The sequence below is a fragment of the Rhinoraja longicauda genome, chromosome 2, assembly GCF_053455715.1.
Source record: "Rhinoraja longicauda isolate Sanriku21f chromosome 2, sRhiLon1.1, whole genome shotgun sequence".
NCBI classification, from domain to species: domain Eukaryota; kingdom Metazoa; phylum Chordata; class Chondrichthyes; order Rajiformes; family Arhynchobatidae; genus Rhinoraja; species Rhinoraja longicauda.
In genome coordinates this window covers 97,002,037-97,021,862 of record NC_135954.1, presented here as the reverse complement: position 1 = coordinate 97,021,862, position 19,826 = coordinate 97,002,037, and the positions used below count along the sequence as shown (strand labels likewise).

Here is a 19,826-nt window from a genome sequence, read left to right as displayed (position 1 = left end):
TAACTTATACCTCTGGTTAAAAATGCCAATACTTTTAGGTAAGGCAATCTGTTTGCTGAGAAGGAACATTTATCACATTTGGATCAAATACAAAGTACAAACACTGAAGCATAAGTCCTGTCTTTCTAGTAGGCAGGAATTTCTTCAGAGATCTATAAGATAGAATAGTTTAAAATGTAGAAAATATCAATATGCAAGGATCATTTAGAGGGGTAAATAGATTCCTGTGAACCTTTATGCGTGTCAGCTTGATTCAGCACCAGTCTCACAAGTTTGGTGCGAAAGATGCAAACCTCCATGACTTATGTTTTATAACTTTTCATTAGTTGAAACAAATATACACATACAGATAGAACGAGTAAAGCTGGTCAATGATTAGGAAATTAATATTGATCAATCACTTACCAGAAAAAAAACAAGTTAATAGTTTTAACCAGTGTTAAAGAATAAGACAATTCCAGGAAAGTTTAATGGTCCAACAGAAAATCATTTGCCTGATGATCTCCAAAGATCTTTCAAAATGCTCATTTTGTTTAAATCCCTGTTGGCTTGTCACTCTTCACTTCCTCCAGTCAGACAACCCTCAGATCGCTGCATCCCTCCAATTTTGACCAATGTCCTTGAGCATGCTTGAGTTCCTGGCACCAATCCCTGTGGTACACCACTTGTCACAGGCCTTCAGTCAGAAAACCAATCCTCTGTCACAACCCTCTGTTTCCTACCCGCAAAGACAATTTTGTATCCAATTGGCTGGCACGCATGGGATCCCATATGATCTAACCTTCCAACTAACCTACCTTGAGGTACACCTTGTCAAAGGCTTCGCTGGGCCAAGTAGGCAACATCTAAGCCACTGCTCTCATCAATCTACTTGGCCACTTCTTCATAAAACCTCAAATTGTTTGAGACATGATTTCCCACACACAAAGCCATGCTGTCTATCCATAATCACTTGCCTTTCCAAATACCTGTAGATCACACCTCTCAGAATCACCTCCAATAACTTACTCACCACTGATGTTATGCTCACCAGTCTAGTTCCTAGGCTTTACCTTGCAGACTTCCCTGAATTTTAAATTTTAAATCTATGAATTAAATTTGGAATCTGTGCCCACAGCATAAAAAATGCTAATACAATTAATGCATAAATTTGCTTCTATGTTCACAATGTTGAATAGATATACCTAAGAATGAATGACATTCCAAAATCCCAATGCAAGACAAATCTTGGTCATACCAGGTAATGGCAAGACAAGTCATAAAAGAATTCTGAAACAGCAACTTGCTGGCATCAGCAAAATTGAAGGCAATCCGAATAAAGTCACAATGCAAACAAATTCTAAATCTGAATTGGTTATTCAAGAGAATTTTTAGTGTCAAATACAGACACGTATTAAACAATAGAGGAGGAAGCAATTAACAGAGAAAGCCGGATTGAATAGTTTACTGAATGGACAAAGGATATGGGACTTCTGCTTTTATCGAATAATCATGCAGATTATTGGTGCTGTACTTGGGTGCAAAAAAAAGAGTATATGTGCATTAGCAGTGAAAACATTTATAAAGAGGGATAATGTAAGATCTAAGTTACAGACTTCAGCTAGATTACTTAGTGATTAGTCATTACCACTTTGAAAGCTTTATTAAAAAAAATTGTGAGTGTGCAAACTGAAGTTAGATTTGTTTTTGATTACCTTTTCCAACAAGAACATGTTTCCAAAATTATTCATAGGACTGGTGAAGCTGATCCAGGTCGAGGAATACTGTTCACAATGAAAAAAGCTTCAAACATTATGGGGGGACAGAATTCAGCAGGAATATTTCACACAATGAAAGCAGAGCTGAGAAATAAAGAAATATTTTTGAAGTGAAGATTATAAACAAATTAAAAATGAGAGGAAATGGGGATATAATAGAAAAGCTAGAAGATGCTGAGAATAACTAAAAGGGGATTTGTTGATTGGACCCAATGACCTTTATTATTCTTTAAATTTTATATGCTCCAATAAACCTGCATTGATTTTTATTCTCAAGTCCTTTACCGTATGTCAGTTTTGCAGTTCTTCTTATTATGCTCAATCTTAGATGCTCTGAAGCTATGGGCCATGAAGCTTGATGACTGACAAATTACCAGAAACTGTTTGTCTTCTGCAACTCGTGGCTAAGCACAAAACAAGGGCTTCAATTGATAGTTGACAGACTGTTCAGAAAGCAACTGCTTACAAGGTAATAATCTTGCAGTCTACGTCGGAATGCATGACATTACAGAACACTTCCAATAACAGGTGTCCGTGTAAGGTAAAACAAAATCAGAATATCATGATGCCTCTACTGAAGTCACTTCCCTTTACCTAGACAAACGCATTAGAAGTGCTGAACTGAAGTCAATCGGATATGTTTTATGATTAAAGGTTTAGCAAGGTTTTTTTCATTTTGCGCTGAGAAAATGGGGTCACTGTGAGTCGTCATTAGTTAAATTAAAACACACCAATTTCTCTAAACGTATTGTCAAGCACCAAGTGAAGCACCATAGATTAAATGTTTCGGCGAGAACTCTGCTTCCAGATAACCGAGCAGTTAGTATACAGATCAAAAGTTAAAATTACATTTCCCACATGATGACTGAAAGAAACTTTTCGTAAATGAAGGTGGTGCTTACATGTCGAAGCTTCATTATATTCTGCCGCTGCGGACGTTGAAGTCGCTTGTCATTTACAGACGTGGGAAGAATCTGTAAGTGTGGCCTAAACTGGTGTGGAGGATTGGGAGAACAACTATTCTGGTGTTGCGGCATTGGCTGCAGCTGCATGGGAGGCTGAAAAAATGAAATGAGGTTAACACTTCAATACCTGGAAGTCACCCACATTGAAAAAAAAACCATATAGTCACGGAGACGCGGCATGGAAACAGGCCCTGCAACCCACTGGGTTTGCGCTGACCAGCAACATCATTTAGACTAATGCTACATTAAATCTATTTTATTCTCTCCATCAACTTCTCCGACCCGATTGTAAAATTCAACTACACACTATCGTCACTTTACCGAGATCAATTAACTAGCCAAACTAATCTTTGAGATGTGGGGGGAAACTGGCGCATTTAGAGGAAAGAGGAGTCACAGAAAGAACAAGGAAACTTCACGTATACAACACGTGAATAGACAAAATCACTTGTATCTTTCTCAAGTTCAGCAAGTACTGCGTACAATGCATTACAGCAACCCGAGTTATTTTAACAACATATTCCAACACAGGCGTGCATCTTGTTTTTAATTCCATTCGTCCAATTTTAAATCACTGATTCCTCCGCACTCTACTTTCTCCATCTTGAGCAGACATTTCTTCATTTCACATGGAGAGATTATAATTTCATTTATTCCCTGTTGATTACATCACTGCTTTAATAGTTACGTTTACAAACATACATCTCGATTGCTTCAATAAAAAAATACCACATACCATGAATATAACGGTGAAAATACTACCGTGATGATTCATATCTACTTAGCTTTTTGATTATAAAACTAACATTTTGTGTAAAATATTGTTTTATTTAGTTTCAGAGGTCTACTCTCAAGGATCAGTGCTGGAGTAACTCAGCAGGTCAGGCAGCATCTCTGGAGAACGCGGATAGGTAACGTTTCGGGTGGAGACCCTTCTTCAGAAGGGTCCTCCTACAATACAATACAATACATCTTTATTGTCATTGTACAGGGGTACAACGAGATTGGGAATGCGAGATTGGGAATTATTTAAGATGGCGCTTTTACATTTTAAGCAGATTAGTGATTAACAAAATTTATTTTAAAAAGCACATAAACAAGCCTGTTCAATGACACTGTGAATCTGAAGCTCTATTTACTACTTAGGCAGCAGAGGGCGCTGCTATCTTCCTCAAAGATTCTCTCCAGACATTTTCTGCACCAAACAATTTCCTGTTCAACACAAACCCAGGACACAGATGATTCTTTCTGGCAGTTTCAACCAGAGCTTTTGTTTTTGTAATGGTACGCACTGGTACCTCTAAAAATTTAACTTGATTTTCACATTTCTAGATTTTTTTTAATATTACAAAACGATTACTAGGGTTATCACAAAATGCAGGAGTAACTCAGCAGGTCGGGCAGCATCTAGCAGAAAGGGAATCTCTCATAGATGCTGCCTGATCTGCTGAGTTACTCCAGCATTTTGTGATACCTTCGATTTGTACCAGCATCTGCAGTTATTTTCCTACATAAATGATTACTAAAGTTCAACAAACAAAAATAGACACAAAATGCTGGAATAATTCAGGTCAGGTGGAATCTCTGGAGAAAATTGAATTTTCTCCAGAGATGCCGCCTGACCAGCTGAGTTACTCCAGCATATGGTGTCTATCTTTGGTATAAACCAGCATCTTTTTTATTTCAAAAAAAAAAATGTGTTAATTCAATTAGGCAATCATGCCATTAAACAGCTTAAGCAGCTAAGAGGATGATGTTCTGCTTTAGACACCAACAGTAAGGTATGATATGTGTAGCGGCATCTTTTTGTCAACAAAAAAAGGACTCTGGTTTCATCTATCTTGTGGCTTATCTAAATGTTCACCTGGTATGCTGTGAATTTTGGTTCAGAGAAAGCCACTAATCACAAACATTTATAAACTGATTGCTCAGTGAAAAAGATAATGGTACGGTGAACTAGAATTATCATCCTTCACAGAAAAATGTCAATACCTAAGATTCCAAAATCTTCATTTGATGTTTATTACCTTCTGCTAACCACAAATGCTAAAACATTTATTACATTCTTAGTGTTCCCATATAGCTAATTATTGTGCGTAATTCCTCATACCTGTATGTTTTGCTGAATGTGGGGAGATGGTGGAAATGGCTGCCCAGGAGCTTGTGGAAATTGTTGTCTTGGAGGAATGAATGGCCTTGGATTTAATGGACCAGGTTGGTTAAAGGGAGGCATTCCCATATGACTAGTTCTCAGTGAAGCATCCCTTGGAAACATATGATGTTGCCCCTGCTGGTTGAAACCTGGGCCTGGGTGGTTGTACACCATGGGAGGTTGCAAAGACATTGCATGGTTGTTCATAAGTGGGGGAGGTGGACTCCGCTGTTCAAACAAATGCTGTCCTTGAAATCTTGGTTCTGCAAATTCAAACAATCATTAATCGTCTATGGTATAATACCAAGATATTATTTCATTAACACGGTAAATTAATTATATTGTAAAACCATCAGTTATTTCAGCATAGTTAATAAAATGAACATCCAAGTTAAGTATTTTGAAAACTATTCACAATTTTCATTGTTATTATAAACATTTTTTTTGACTGATGGTTTTAAAAAGATACTTCTCAATTACTCACGACCAATGAAGAAGGGTTCTCTCTCTTGTGGGTGTGGGCCTCTCCATGGCTCCTGAAGAGGCTGCCGAGGCGGCTGATTAAAGTTAGTCGGGACTGGAATAGGTGGCTGAAATTCTGGTGGATTCTGCCAAAGAAATAGCAGTGGTCAGTCGGACTGAATTTTCTCATCTAAATGATATAATTTCAAAGGTTTCAAAGGTCTTTTATTGTCACGTGTACCAAAATGGCGGCGCTGCCCTAGCAGCTGCGGCTCACCTGCGGTCCATTTGTCTTTGAGTTTTTGTTGTTTTTTTTGTCTTAATTGTAGTTGTGATGTGGTGTTTTTGTGTTTGTGTACTATGTGTGTATGTGGGGGGGAGGGGGGGAACTGTAACATTGTAAATATGTGTCCCTTCCGAACGGAGACCCGACCTTTGTTTTCTGGGTGGTGTCTCCGTTCCTGCTGCGGCCTACCATCGGCCCAACTCCTGGAGCTGTCGGCCTCCAGGGCTCTGGTTCGCAGAGCCCGCGGATCGGACTTACCATCAGCGGAGCCGGCCGTCTTCGGAGGCTGCGGGAGCAGCTGCGACTCGCCTTAGGCTCGGGCCACGTGGATGCCGACAGCGGGAGCTCCGGCAGCGGCAGCGGGTTCGCCCGCCCCGGATCGCGGGGCTTGGGTCGAGGACATTTCACCGTCCGGCGCGACCTAAGATAGGCCGCGGGATATTTCTCTGCTGGGCGGGGGCTTCAATGTCGGGAGCCACGACCGCCCCGACGTGCAGCAACAGCGGCAGCAGCAGCGTGTTCGCCCGCCCCGGATCGGACTTATCATCGGCGGAGCAGGCCGTCTTCGGAGGCTGCGGGAGCGGCTGGGACTCGCCTTAGGCTCGGGCCGCTGCGGACCGTCCAGCGTGGCCTGCAACCACAACAACCTGACTGCGGGCGAGGACAGCAGGAGAAGGGAAAGACATTGTGGCCTTCCATCACAGTGAGGAGAGGACTGGAGGAGACTCACTGTGATGGATGTTTCTTTGATGGATGTTTCTTTTTTGTGTGTTTTTGGGGTTGGGTAATTTGAATGCCTATTTAATGCTTTTATTGTTGGACTGTGTTTTTGGGGTTGTGTAATTTGAATGCCTATTTAATGCTTTTATTGTTGGAATGTGTTTTGGGGGTTTTTGGGGTTGTGTAATTTGAATGCCTATTTAATGCTTTTATTGTTGGACTGTGTTTTGGTTTTTTTTTGGGGTTGTGTAATTTTAATGCTTATTTAATGCTTTTATTGTTGGACTGTGGGTGACTGAATTTCGTCCAATATTGGATGACAAATAAAGCTATCTTGAATCTCTTGAATCTTGAATCTTAAAGTACAGTGATATTCGAATTACCACATAGCCCACACTAAAAAAAAACAAGACACTCAACTACATAAAAGTTAACATAACTTGGCTTTATGTGCATATTACTTTCTCAAATCAATCAGGACGCACAATATCTGATGTCAGAAATGAGTCCTCGCTATCAAGACAGACCATTTGATGACCATCCTGGATTGGCAGATTAACCATTTTCATTCGTAAAGAAATGTAATTCAATCAATGGATCTCATCAACTTGATTTACAAAATTTCTACAGTCCAAATTTCTAATTTATCCATGATTCTTTTGAAAGTGACCAAGTTAAGATTGTGATCCGTTTGTTTTTAATGGGTTTAAAAAGCACAGAAGAATGTTTCCCAGTGGGAATAAAGTCAGATTGCAAGCATAAGGTTAACTATTCCACCAGTCTGGTTAGCAATTCACTTGTTTGACACTTCTGTGCAAGTGCCAATGTGCAAAGGAATTATATGTGACATCAATTCATTGTACTTTAGAAATAGCACATTCTACATCACACTTCACACCAGAGACAGAAAGAGGAAGAGACACACATACTTTTCATCACAACTCTTAAAGAAAATAACCAAAGCTGGTTCCTCCAATTGCAGAATAAAATGACACCTGGCCACTCATTTTATTTTCTCACAGGCTTTTTCCAGTTGAGAAAGTAACCTTCTTTGGCATGTGATACTTGCACAAATTATGCTTTTGCTTTTCCACCTTGTGTTAATTATATGATATTATCAATGGTAATCCATCTTTTCATGTGGAATGATGGCAACTACTTACAATAGTAAAATAGCTGAAACTTCACATAAGGTGCTCAACAAAAAGTTAATCAACGACTGAAAGGAGGCACAGCCAACCAAAGGGGTCAAATTACTATTGTACGACTTATCAGCTTTCTCAATAGCTTCAGCTGTATAGTCACAAAAACCTTTAATTAAATACTTTAACAACACTGTTGAAATCTTACGAATTGTTCAACAAATTAATAGTGTCCGTCTTCAAGGCAGACATTTATTATTAATCCTACTTAAAATGTAAAATATTTATATGTGAAAATAAATCTGATATAGCGGGTGAGCACAAGTTAATTCAACTGACTGTGTTTGGAGCAAAGAAGCAAAACCTAAGTAAATTAAATGATTGCTATACAGCAGGCATTACTATAACAATGCACAGTGAAGGATCTTCAGTTACTGGATATAGATCCCCTTATCTTCCAGACCAGAAGTGACAGTATCAAATGCTTGAGGGAAAAAAAAGATGTCATGAATAAACCTGTACGCCTATCTCTTTACATTCAAAGAGGCTATATACAGCAGAATGGTTATTAACCTCAGAGACATCCCCTGGGCATACATATTTTTGAATTTTTTTTGTGTTTAAGTTATATCATATGTTAGTAATAAATCCAGGATCCCATAAATCTTTATTTAAGATCCACATTTACAAACAAAACCATTAACTATTAACTACTGCCTCTTTACTACTAGCCATTTATATTGTGTATAAAGTGTTGTTCATTAGAACAATACTTAGCAAATGAACCCAATGAATTATAAATCTGATATTTAAAAATTAGATTTTTTTTTTTAACTTTCAGACCATGAAAATGTTCTATTTATAAAAGTTATCTCAATTTCAAAATGAACTTACGAGGACAAGATATGAAAGCCACCCTTGTAAAGTTTCATTGTATATCTAACACCTGTCAGCCCAAATCTTAATTTTATTACTTCAAGTACATATAATTTACAAATGTTTAAAATATATAAATAAAAGTGGGAATATGGCAATTAACATTTTAAGCTGTACATTCACTGACATGTGAATATACAGAGCTTTTAAGTCCTTTAAGCTGCTCTCTCATGTTAGATGTACCAGAATGCAAGCACATTAATTTTAAATGCAAGAATGAATTCACAAATTAACATTTTTGAATATTATTATTTCCCCCATAATTTAAAAATGGGCACAAGTAACAGAGAGACTGGGTGGGGGGAGGACCTCTCATTTACCAATCTCTGAAAGCAAAAGGACAAATCGTTGATGATGTTAAAGCAGGTAATTATACTGTACAAATGGAAAGGAGTTAGGCTAAACTTTTATGAATCATTAGTTTGTCCTCAGTTGGAGCATTATGCTGAGCACAATGTTTATAGAAAGGATGTCAAGGATTTGGAGGCAACAGGGAGGAATTTCAATCATGTGGAGAGCTCATAGAAACATTGTTCTCCTTAGAGCAGAGGAGATGAAAGGAGATTTCAAGTAGAGTTGTTCAAAAATTAAACGGTTATCATGGAGTAAATAATAAGAAACGACTTCTAACAATATCAACTAGATAGCTGGAGGGGATAAAATTAAAGTTCTTAGCAAATTACCACAAAATGAGATGAGATTAATTTCACATTATGATCCAGAATCACCCGCCCATAAGGGTAAAGGAAGCAGAACCAATGACATGTTTCGAAAGACAATTGATAAAAGACTTTAAAATGAAAAGCATTTTTGGGAAACGGCCAGTGATTGTGACTTGTTGCACTGTCATTTCAAAGAGCTGACACAGGAACAATTTCATCCTCCTGTGCTGCCCAGTTCTACAATTATCAAATTCTTCATATATGTCATACACATGAGCATCTCAGTAAACTGCACAGATGCCAATAAAATATTTATACTTTAATGTCAACCTGAACCTCAAAATTGGCAGGGGTGGAGAGAGTAAAATATTCATGCCTTTTTAATTTTAGTTAATCATATTATACATTTATCTAGTTTCAGTTATGATAACCACGAAACTACTTGGCCAATACCAAAATATCCGATACCAACAGTGCGCTTAAGGGAAGCTATTCTACCATCCGAATCTGCCCTGACACCCCAAAACCACCCATACACGGGCAGTGGTAGCATTTACTGTTCTTCCCTCATTATCTCCAAATTATGGAGGAATTAACTCCTTAGTTCGGGATTAAACAGGGATGGAGAGTAAATGCCAGCATTATCAAGGATGTCCATGAATTAATACACAAAATAAACATTTATATGTACATGTAAGAAAATATTAGATTTCTTTTAAATTCAAACCAATTTGGTCTCCTATGTTTCCTACCCCATAATTCTTGCTCGCTTTTATTCCACAGAAGCTGATCCTCTATTACATCAAAAAGATCATTATTTCTGTCTGGGTCTTAAGGTTGTCAGCCATGGTGTCAACTGTGGGGACATCACAGTAAAACCAAATTATCTCCATGTGCAATCCCAAATGGGGTTTGCTCAATAGCAATTGTGAATCTCACCTAATTTATCTTCAGTCACAAAAGGTGTTGAAGCCAATTGTATCTTGCAGCCTTGTTGACAAATCAACTGCACACAAATTGAGCATTGATCAGATGCACCTCTGAACCTGTATATTTCAATCATTAAGAGACACAATAGATTGACGACGTGGAGGAACTCAGCAGGTTAGGTGGTGTGTGTGGGGGGAACTGAACCGTTGACAGCTTAGGTTAAGGCCTTGCATCAGTATTGAGAGTAAAGAGGGAAGATCGCTAGTACAAAGTGGAGAGGGGAGAGCCATTGCAGATACAATAACATTTAAAAGACATCTGGACAGGCACATGAATAGGAAAGGTTTAGAGGGACATGGGCCAAACACAGGCAAATGGGATTAGCTTTGACAGAGCATCGAGGTTGACATGGACCAGTTGGGCCAAAGGGCCTGTTTCCCTACTGTATGACTATGACTCCATCTTCCCTCTTCACTGTCCTGATTCAGGGTCTTGACCAAAAACATCAACTATTCCGGCCCCTACCTCCCCCTCCCCCAACATATTCTGTTTGACTTGCTGCATTCCTCCAAGAATTTAAACATCAATCATTAGTTCAGAGAACCCACTGAAAAAGCAGAAATTAATTTTCATAATTTGCACGACTAGGGTTTAAAAAATATTAAATATAAATTTTAACCTTGTGTAATGGGCTGTAACTCAGCATTGCTCATGGATCCAAATATGCTAGCATTTAGCCATATAAATGGCATTTTGCTCTAAACGTCCATACACAGAAGCTAACAGCAGAGCCCAGTTTGTCTGGATTTCCCCAGTCTTACACCTAAGACAAACCACATGGATTCTGCCATTGTCCAAAAATCCATTGATTTCAGTGGGGTTAAAACATTGTTGGGTTTTAAAAAAATTATCTTGCTTTACATTAATGTTTAAAGTTGTTTTGCTGCTTTATAAATTTTATTTAACCTTAATTATCTATTTTAGAAATTCTAAATGTTTGTCATTTACCAAAAAATGGCAAAGACATTTTAAAATCATTTAAAAAATCACACAACTTTTATACTAACATACTTGTTTGCCTTTCAAAAGCTTTTGGGCGCAGGACTACCTCAATGTGCCACAGTGCTCGGCCCACATTGCTGGAGTCCTGGGTGGCACTGTCTCGCAGCATTTGTCATAGCACGGAAACGGGACCTTCAACCAAACTTGCCCATGCCGACCAAGATGCCCCATCTACACTAGTCCCACCTGCCCACATCCCTCTAAACCTTACCCATTCATGTACTATCCAAATGTCTTAGTTTAGTATATTTTTGTCAGGTGTAACGTGATGTAATGAAACGCTTTTCCTTGTGTGTTATCCAATCAAAGACCACTTTGCATGAGTACATTCAAGTCATCCACAGTGCATAAAGGATAACGGGTATGTTGTTATACCGATTTGTGTCTTTTAAATGATGTTGTATTACCTGACTCAATTACCTCCTCTGGCAGCCTTGTTCCATTCATCCACCACCCTCTTGTGAAACATTACCCTTCAGATTCCTATTAAATCTTTCCCCTCTCATCTTAAACCTGTCTTCTGGTTCTTGTTTCCCCTACTCTGCATAAAAGACTCTGTGCATATACTTGTCCCCTCCCCCCACACCCGCTGCCCCCTCCCCTGTCCCACTCTCCCTCCCACCCCCACTCTCTGCTCCTCCCACCCTCCCTCTCCCCCCCCACTCTCCCCTGACCCCCACTGTCCACCTTCCCCTCACCACCTCCCCTCTCCGCCTCCGCTGTCCCCCTCCCCAATCCCACTCTCCCTCCCACCCCCACTCTCTCCTCTCCCACCCCCCCTTTCCCCCATTCTCTCCTCCCCAGCCCCATATCTATTACCAACATGATTTTATACACCTCTATACGATCACTCCTCATCTTCCTTCACTCCAAGGAATGAATTCATAGCCTGCCCAACCGCTCCCTGTAACTCAGGCCCTCAAGTCCTGGCAATGCACATATAAATTTTCTCTGCACTCTTTCCAGCTTAAAAATAACTAGAGGCGTGGGAGTACCAGGTGCATAAGTAATGGGTTAGCAAGCTATGGTCCAACATCAACATAAACAGGTTTGTTAATAATAATCAATGATTCACACCACCCTAGTCAAGCTCTTATCTCGCCACCACAATCGGGAAAGTGGTACAGGAGCCCGAGGACCGTGGCCTCCAGTTTAGAGAACGACTTCCTCCCAACAACCATCAGACCCTTGAATACTGTGCAACACTATCCGCAATCCTACCTCGGCAACTATGATCCACTATATAATTTCATATAATAAATATATGCCCTGGAAATGATAATCTACTATATAATTTAGTATAATAAATATATCATTTCATTGTTCCATTTTGGTACAAATTACAATAAAACACTCTTGGTTCTGTACTTTGTTCAGGTTGCACTACATCCTTTGGTTTTTGCACTATTATGATCTGGTTACCTATTTTTACAGATTGTTAACTTATAGTTTTACAGTATATTTATGTGTTGAGCGATTATGTCAATGGGCCTGTAAAGCCGCAACAACAATTTAATTGTTCCATTGCCAGTACAATGACAATTAAACATCTTGACTCTCCTAACTAATAACATGGCCTTCAACTAATGTCCTCAATACTTCCTATTTTAAAGCAATACAATTGACAAAGGTTTTATTAAGATCAGAATGACAATGTGCTTAACACCGGAATATATTATAGAAAGCAAAGATTAAGGACACTGCTGAGAAAGGTTTTTGAAGAGCAGTTCTCAAGTATTCATGAGAACAAAATTGAAATAATTCAAGAGGCTTTGCTATGAAATGAATTATTTTACTTGGAATGATCCTCTGGAAGCTATTCACAAACACTGAAATTGCAAATACAGTAAAAAGTAAATTAAGAACCTAGCTTTAGTGCCAAATTTACACAAAACCATGAATATCATGGTCTCAATCAATAAAGGGCGACATCCACCTTGATTTCCTAGAAAGCTAGATTAAAACTATATCTCTCTAAAATTATTAATCTTGTTCGTGAAAATAACCAAAGGCTCACATTATATTAGCAATTATATGAACAAGAGCTGCCATATATAAAAGTCCTTAACAGGCTGCATGACAATTAATGGAAACATTCACAAGTTATTTTTTTATTTCTTGATCTTCAAATAGTATACACAAGCACACAGCTCAAATGCAAACCATATTCTGTGTAGCTTCACAGAGGTCTGCTGATGGAAACTAGCGGATATGATTAAATTTGATAGTATGATAATATATGCTAATCATGATTAATCAGATGCCTAGTGGCAAATGGAAGTTGCTTGGTATTATGTCACCTGCATTTTAAATTGTGCACTGTATATGCCAGTCTGACAGTATTTGACAGCTGATGGTACCTAATACTGCATCTGCTCTACTCTGCCCAAGATGTGATGAGAGAAAATGCCCATCATTTCTTTACCACCTATAAAGGTTATAATTACATAGCTTTACAAAACATGGTTTGAAAACACAAAATGCTCAGGCTGAAATCTTGTGTAACCCTGAGCACATCTCTGCCTCATTTTTCTTTGCAAGACCCATAACCAAAATGAAATGTAATTTGCTGCAGCAACCTTGTCCGTACGCCATTTGCATAAACTGCTATGAGAATCTCTACCCAGGAAGTGTCAATCACCACCACCTGATGTCTTGTACCCTGTAGACGACAATGCTACTCTCCATGGTTCTGCACAATAACTACAGCATACTACCGATTTTCTCTTAGTTGATCTCTGTATCTATTATAATCTTGCCTGCAAATTCGGATTCCTCTGCTTGTTATTCTACCAGCTATACGGATTCACAAGAGGACCAGATTTGAGGGGAATTTAGGTGTGGATATTGCAAATATATTCTACAGCAACTGCATTAAAATAATACTGATGTTTAAATACTGCAATTCTTTCAGAATCAATCAGGATGACCCAGATATAATTTGTAAGATACCACTGATTCAGACGTACATTAAAGAAGCCAAAAAGAAAAACAAATGCAAAACCATGTAGATATAGCAATGAAATGTCAGGAACTAAATGAATACACAGAATTTAATCAAGCCCTCTGACCTTGACTAATACCATCAAATGGAACAGTGGGAGTATCTCTTCTCTTTTATTTGAAAAATAATAAGATGGTGCGTTCATAAAGCAAAATTCTGTCTTATCTACTTTAATAGATTTTGCTTTTTAAATCATATGAAGTCCCTGTTATATCTCCTGTCGCTTTCACATTTGTAGAGCTTACAGTAAAATCACCAAACCTATCAAAGCATAAAGCTCATATCAAACATTTCCAGCTGTGCAGGGAACCAACAATGTTTACAGATTCTCAAAACTTTATTTAGCTTTGCTGGTATTTAATTACTATGTTAATACTACTTTACAGAGGTACGTGCAATCAATATTGCAATACAAAGGGAAGCAGCTGCTACTCACCAGGAATCTCTGGGGGCCCACAGCAGGCCTCGGCTGGTTTGGCGTAGGCATCAAGGGCACTGCAATTACAATGAGGGGGAAAAAAACACCAGTCATTACCTTTGTGTTCTGACCTTTCAAAGCATTCAGGCATATTTGCTGTGAGAAATTCAATACTCAAAGCTGAAATTACATTATACTGAACTGAAAATAAATTATAACCACTTCTCTGCAATTGTTTGTACCAGAATATCATATGATACACAAGCAGTGTATAAATCATTACTTAAAACCATTTTGGATCTGTACCTATAGCAGTTAATGTTGTCGAAACAGTTTTGACATATGTACACTTCCAATTAAAGACCACTTGATCCCATCACAAACTGATTAAGCAAATCAATTGGCATGTGCATATTTTGACATGATTTGACACTGTTGGGAAACACTTTTATTAACATTTGTTTTAGCAAAAAGCGTGAATTAACAAAGGCGATAGTCTTGGAAGGACTGGGTGTAAAGAACATAGTTCTAAGGAACATGAACAAAAAGCTCAGAGCTACCAAAGACATATTAATTCTATGAAATGGTATTTACTTTTATCAGCATTTTATCCATCGTCTCCAACCTATTACTGCTTTCCTTTAGTCCCTGAAGGCTCAAAGGTATATTCAAGTATAATTCCATGTGCTGACAGGTAAATGCTGCTTTATTCTATGTATATCTGTTGGTGGTCATACATCATTTTATACCAAAAATTGAAAAAATATTAGGACAAAAGAAATATCTGGAAATTAAAGGTGCGAACTCACAGAACACATCATAAACAATTCTGAGTGACAACATGGTATTTTAGGAAAAAGAAAGAGCCAGTCGAAATCATCATTCTTAAAGGATTCTAACATTCCTTACGTTCACTTCTGAATGTTTTCAGGACACTTATCGAAGAACACAAACATAAAAATTCTAAACAAACTGAAGCGACAATCTACACAGGACCTTAAGTAGCCCATTAGACAAAATGATTTTCTTCACATTTTTACTTACTGCCTTACTTTAAAGGTTGCCTCCAGCACAGAAGCTAAATGGCTTCAACATGCTTTATTTGTCAAGTATGAATAAAGTACGTTTTTTAATAATCTTAATCATCAACTCTCCTGAACTTAACTGCTTGGCATTTGTCATTTAAAACAAGATATACCACAAGACTTGCCTAAAATTTACTTACTGCACACCAGAACTGATATGGTATCAGCCAAGTGGTTCACAAAAGCCTTGCAGGAATCAAGTTGATCATATTAACGTAAACAGTACAGCGGTATAGTGATTAAGTTACTGGACTGGTGTTTCGACACTCGGAATATTGATCTGAAGGCAACAATGTGAATCTCACCATAGTAGGACGAACTTGAATTCAAATAATTAAATTAAAAGCAGGTGTCAGAGATGGTGACCAAGGAACTGTTTGAGTATAAAGGTTCAATCAGGAAGGTATTCTTTCCTTATTTGGCAACTACATGAGCGCTCATAACTGCTGTTAAATAGCCCTCTCAAGCCAGGTAGCAATTATGAACCAATAAATGTATATTCTGCAAGTAAATAAAATAGAACAGGAGCTACATCAGCATTCCTTTTAAATCCTAATACTAAACAGGCTTCGCTTAAAGCTGTGGTGCTGAAAGTAACAATTGATCATTACATTGACTGCGACTGAATACAAAAAAGCTTAACAGCTGAAGAAATGCACGGTAACCATTTAGCAGATTACTGATGCAAAGAAATGCTCAAACTGCCCACAATAGGATCTGACTATAAAAGCTTTCAATATTCATCAGAATTATTCTCATTTAGGTTGGAAGTGTTTATTTGCAATGATTTTCAAAAGATAGGATTCACTTTAATTAATTGCTGAAGTTAAGTTTTAATTTCACAGATACAACGGGGGAAACATGCTTTTCAGCCCACTGAGTGCTCACTGACCAGCGATCACCCCGTACAAACACTACCCTACACACAGGTGACAATTTACAATTTTTATCAAAGCCAATAAACCTACAAACAAGCACGTCTTGAGTGTGGGCGGAAACCGGAGTACCTGGAGAAAACCCACGCGTTCACAGGGAGAATGTACAAACTCTGGTCAGACAGCACCCGTAGTCAGGATTGAACCTAGGTCTCTGGTACTGTAAGGCAGCAACTCTGCTGCTGCGCCACTTAGGATTTAAGTGAGAATATTGAGAACAATTTGAAGCTTCTTGGAAATGGATGAAAAATTTATTGCTACATCATGTTAATTCTAGCAGCTCGACTTATAGTCTGGAATGAATCACTGAAATTAGTTTAGTTTAGAGATGCGGCATGGAAACAGGCCCTATAGCTCACTGAATCCGCACCAACCAATGACCACCCAACACTAGTTCTATCCTATGCACTAGGGCCAATTTACGGAAGCCAATTAACCTACAAACCTGCATGTCTTTGGAATGTGGGAGGAAATCGGAGCACCCGGAGAAAACCCATGCGGTCACAGGATGAATGTGCAAACTCCATATAGACAGCATCCATTGTCAGGATTGAACTCCGGTGTCTGGAGCTGTAAGGCAGCAACTCTACCGCTGCACCACTGTGCATGATAACACAAAGGAATAAAAATCAAACCAAAATTAGTAAATTTATGTACAACACAAAAATTGGTGGTGCTGTGAATCGCAAGGAACTTCATCAAAGGCTAGAGCAGTATACAGCTCAAATAAAAAGTTCAGCAGTGCATTAGCAGTTGGAATTTACTCCCAACAAATACAATACATTTTGCACAATCCAGGGTGATGCATTTTGGGGGGCAAATATATATGGTAAATGTTAGGGCACCAGGGAAAGTAGATGCACAGAGATCAAGGCCCAACTCTATAGTTCCTCGAAAGTGGCAACACAGGTAAAATAGGGTGGTGAATGTGGCTTAAGGCATGCCTCTCTACATTGATCAGAAAAAAGAATATAATAGCGGTGGTGTTATATTTCAACTTTACAAAGCACTGGTTAAGCCACACTTGGGAGTATTGTATACAGTTCTGGTCGCCACACTACAGGAAAGTTGCATTGGAAGGTATGTCGACAAGATTCACGAGAATGTTGCCTGGATGAAGACTTGAGAGGTTGGGCTAATCATCCCTGGAGCAAAGGAAAATGAGAGATTATCTGACAGAAGTACTAGGTTATGAGAGGTATATATAAGGTAGACAGTCAAAAATGGCAACGGTATCAAAAAGATACAGCATAAGTTTAAGATGGGAGGAAATTGTTTTAAAGGGGATCTGAGGTTTTGTGCTTTTTTTAAGCACAGAAAATGGTTAATGTCTGGAATGCTGCCTTAGGAAGTGGTGGAATCAGATATAAACACTCTGTTTCAGAGCATTTAAACAGACATTTAAATAGACAAGGCATTGAAGAATACAGTCCTTATGTGTAAATGGGATTAGTGCAGTTGAGCAAAATGGGTCAGCATGGACGTGGTGTGCCAAAGGCTCCATTTCTCTTCCTATAACACCAGGAGTCTCTGACATCAGCCATATCAAACTGGGCTGATTAAACTAGAATTTTTGTTTTACAAGTATTGTCAGTTTTCAATCTTGCTAATTCAAGTTATTTTACATACAGCAGAAATTGGTGTAGCATGTACCCAATGACAAAGAGTTTATAAATATGTCATCCAACCAGCTGCTTTCAAGTTCTAGTCTGCGACGTTAAGGAACATCAAGTTTAATTGTTGAAGCATTGGAAATCATCTCAAATGCTTCTATCCATCAGGGGAACAGTGCCTTAAAACAGCTACAATGTATGCTCTTAATGCCAGGCAACCTATGCCAAATTGGTCATATTTGCCCGCAGAAGGCACAAACATGCTCTGATCTAATGCCACCTAAAAACAAAGGCCCAGTACCAATCCAGATTTAGGGTTGGAAATGTTGTTTGCAAGATATTGGTGAGGCAGTTGCAATCGACAAGTCTAGTTATTGCCTGAAGGTCAAGATTACCATATAATAACTTTAACATAACAATGCAAAAAGGACTATGATTTTTCTCAGAAAGCATAATTTACACAATCTTTTACAGTTCTAACCTTGGACAGGGTTAACCACTGGACCTCGGAAATGAGGGTTTATATGAATGTTCTTTGGTTGTTGCGCAGGGATTACTGTTTGATTCAAACTGATAGATGCAGCCTCTGAATTCTGTGGTTGCTCTTGCTGTTGGTGCTGCTGTTCTGGTTGATGCGGAGGGCAAACGGATAATTGAGATGGGGAAGGATGTCTTTGAGGTACCAGGAGAGGCTGTGGCTGTTGTGGCTGTTGTCGCTGTTGAAAATTACCTCTACCAGGCTGATGATCTGGGGAATTTACAGCAATACGAGAATTCTGGGAAAAGAAATAACTGATAATTCTTTGTTTTCCATGGAAAAACAAAATCAAGACCTTTACTCAATGTTATTTTATACAAGGCGTTATCTCATTACAATTTTATTTATTTTATACAATTCTAAAACTGGGAATAGGGGAGGAAAAAATGATACACACTTCATGGTAATGCATTACAAATGGAATTTGGGTAAATTTGTACGACTAGTCCAATTTATATATATTCTTGAAACTAATATACAAGATGAATATATCACATCATAAATATAACTTAGAATGTGCAATGCTATAATTGCTACAATTCTAGTTTTCCATGAGAATTAGAATTAACATGCAACATTAGATTAGCTCAGTTTTTTATTTACAAGCTTTCTTCCCTTTGATCAGAAGGTTGTAAACATGCATATTATTCTACAACTTGAATAAACTGTATGTAGAGCAATGAACTATAGCAGCGCTGTTAGATGTATCAACCCAATGTGGTGTCCACTCAGCATTTGTTTTGGTAATTGACCTGTATCTGACTTTACAAGGATCCATTTGTTTCAACTCTCCTACAAACACAAAAGGAAAGTGCTCAACCGCTTCTCTTTCGATTCCTCTCACTTTCTCCAAGTTAAAGGTGTAGTCATGGACACTTGCATGTGCCCCAGCTATGCCAGAATTTATGTCGAACACTCCTTGTTCCAGGCTGTGCCTTGTGCACTGGCACTTAACTCTTTCTTCGTTACATTGACAACAGTATTGGTGCTGCCTCCTGCACCCATGCAGACCTCGTGATTTTTATTAACCACCACTAACTTCCACCCTACCCTCAAATTCACCCTGACTTCTCTGACACCTCTCCCCTTTCTTGGTCTGTCTCCGTCACAGGGGACGGATTATCGACTGATAGCTACGAAACCTACCGAAACCCAGTTA

At 38.5% G+C, this 19,826-nt stretch overlaps 1 protein-coding gene across 3 annotated transcripts in view; it reads right to left on the bottom strand.

Annotated features, from left to right (window-relative positions):
• The window catches only part of rbm33a (RNA binding motif protein 33a), a 143,322-nt gene that overhangs the window by 67,964 nt on the left and 55,532 nt on the right, over positions 1-19,826 (bottom strand). For 2 of the 3 annotated variants that reach the window (XM_078424779.1, XM_078424787.1), the window contains exons 9-14: positions 18,611-18,905; positions 14,515-14,573; positions 5,359-5,482; positions 4,833-5,137; positions 2,660-2,815; positions 1,695-1,763 (exon numbers count right to left, since the gene is read on the bottom strand). In XM_078424779.1, the coding sequence (XP_078280905.1) occupies positions 1,695-1,763; positions 2,660-2,815; positions 4,833-5,137; positions 5,359-5,482; positions 14,515-14,573; positions 18,611-18,905 (1,008 nt within the window). The remainder of the gene's footprint in view (positions 1-1,694; positions 1,764-2,659; positions 2,816-4,832; positions 5,138-5,358; positions 5,483-14,514; positions 14,574-18,610; positions 18,906-19,826) is intronic. The other variant, XM_078424795.1, reaches the window with a different exon arrangement.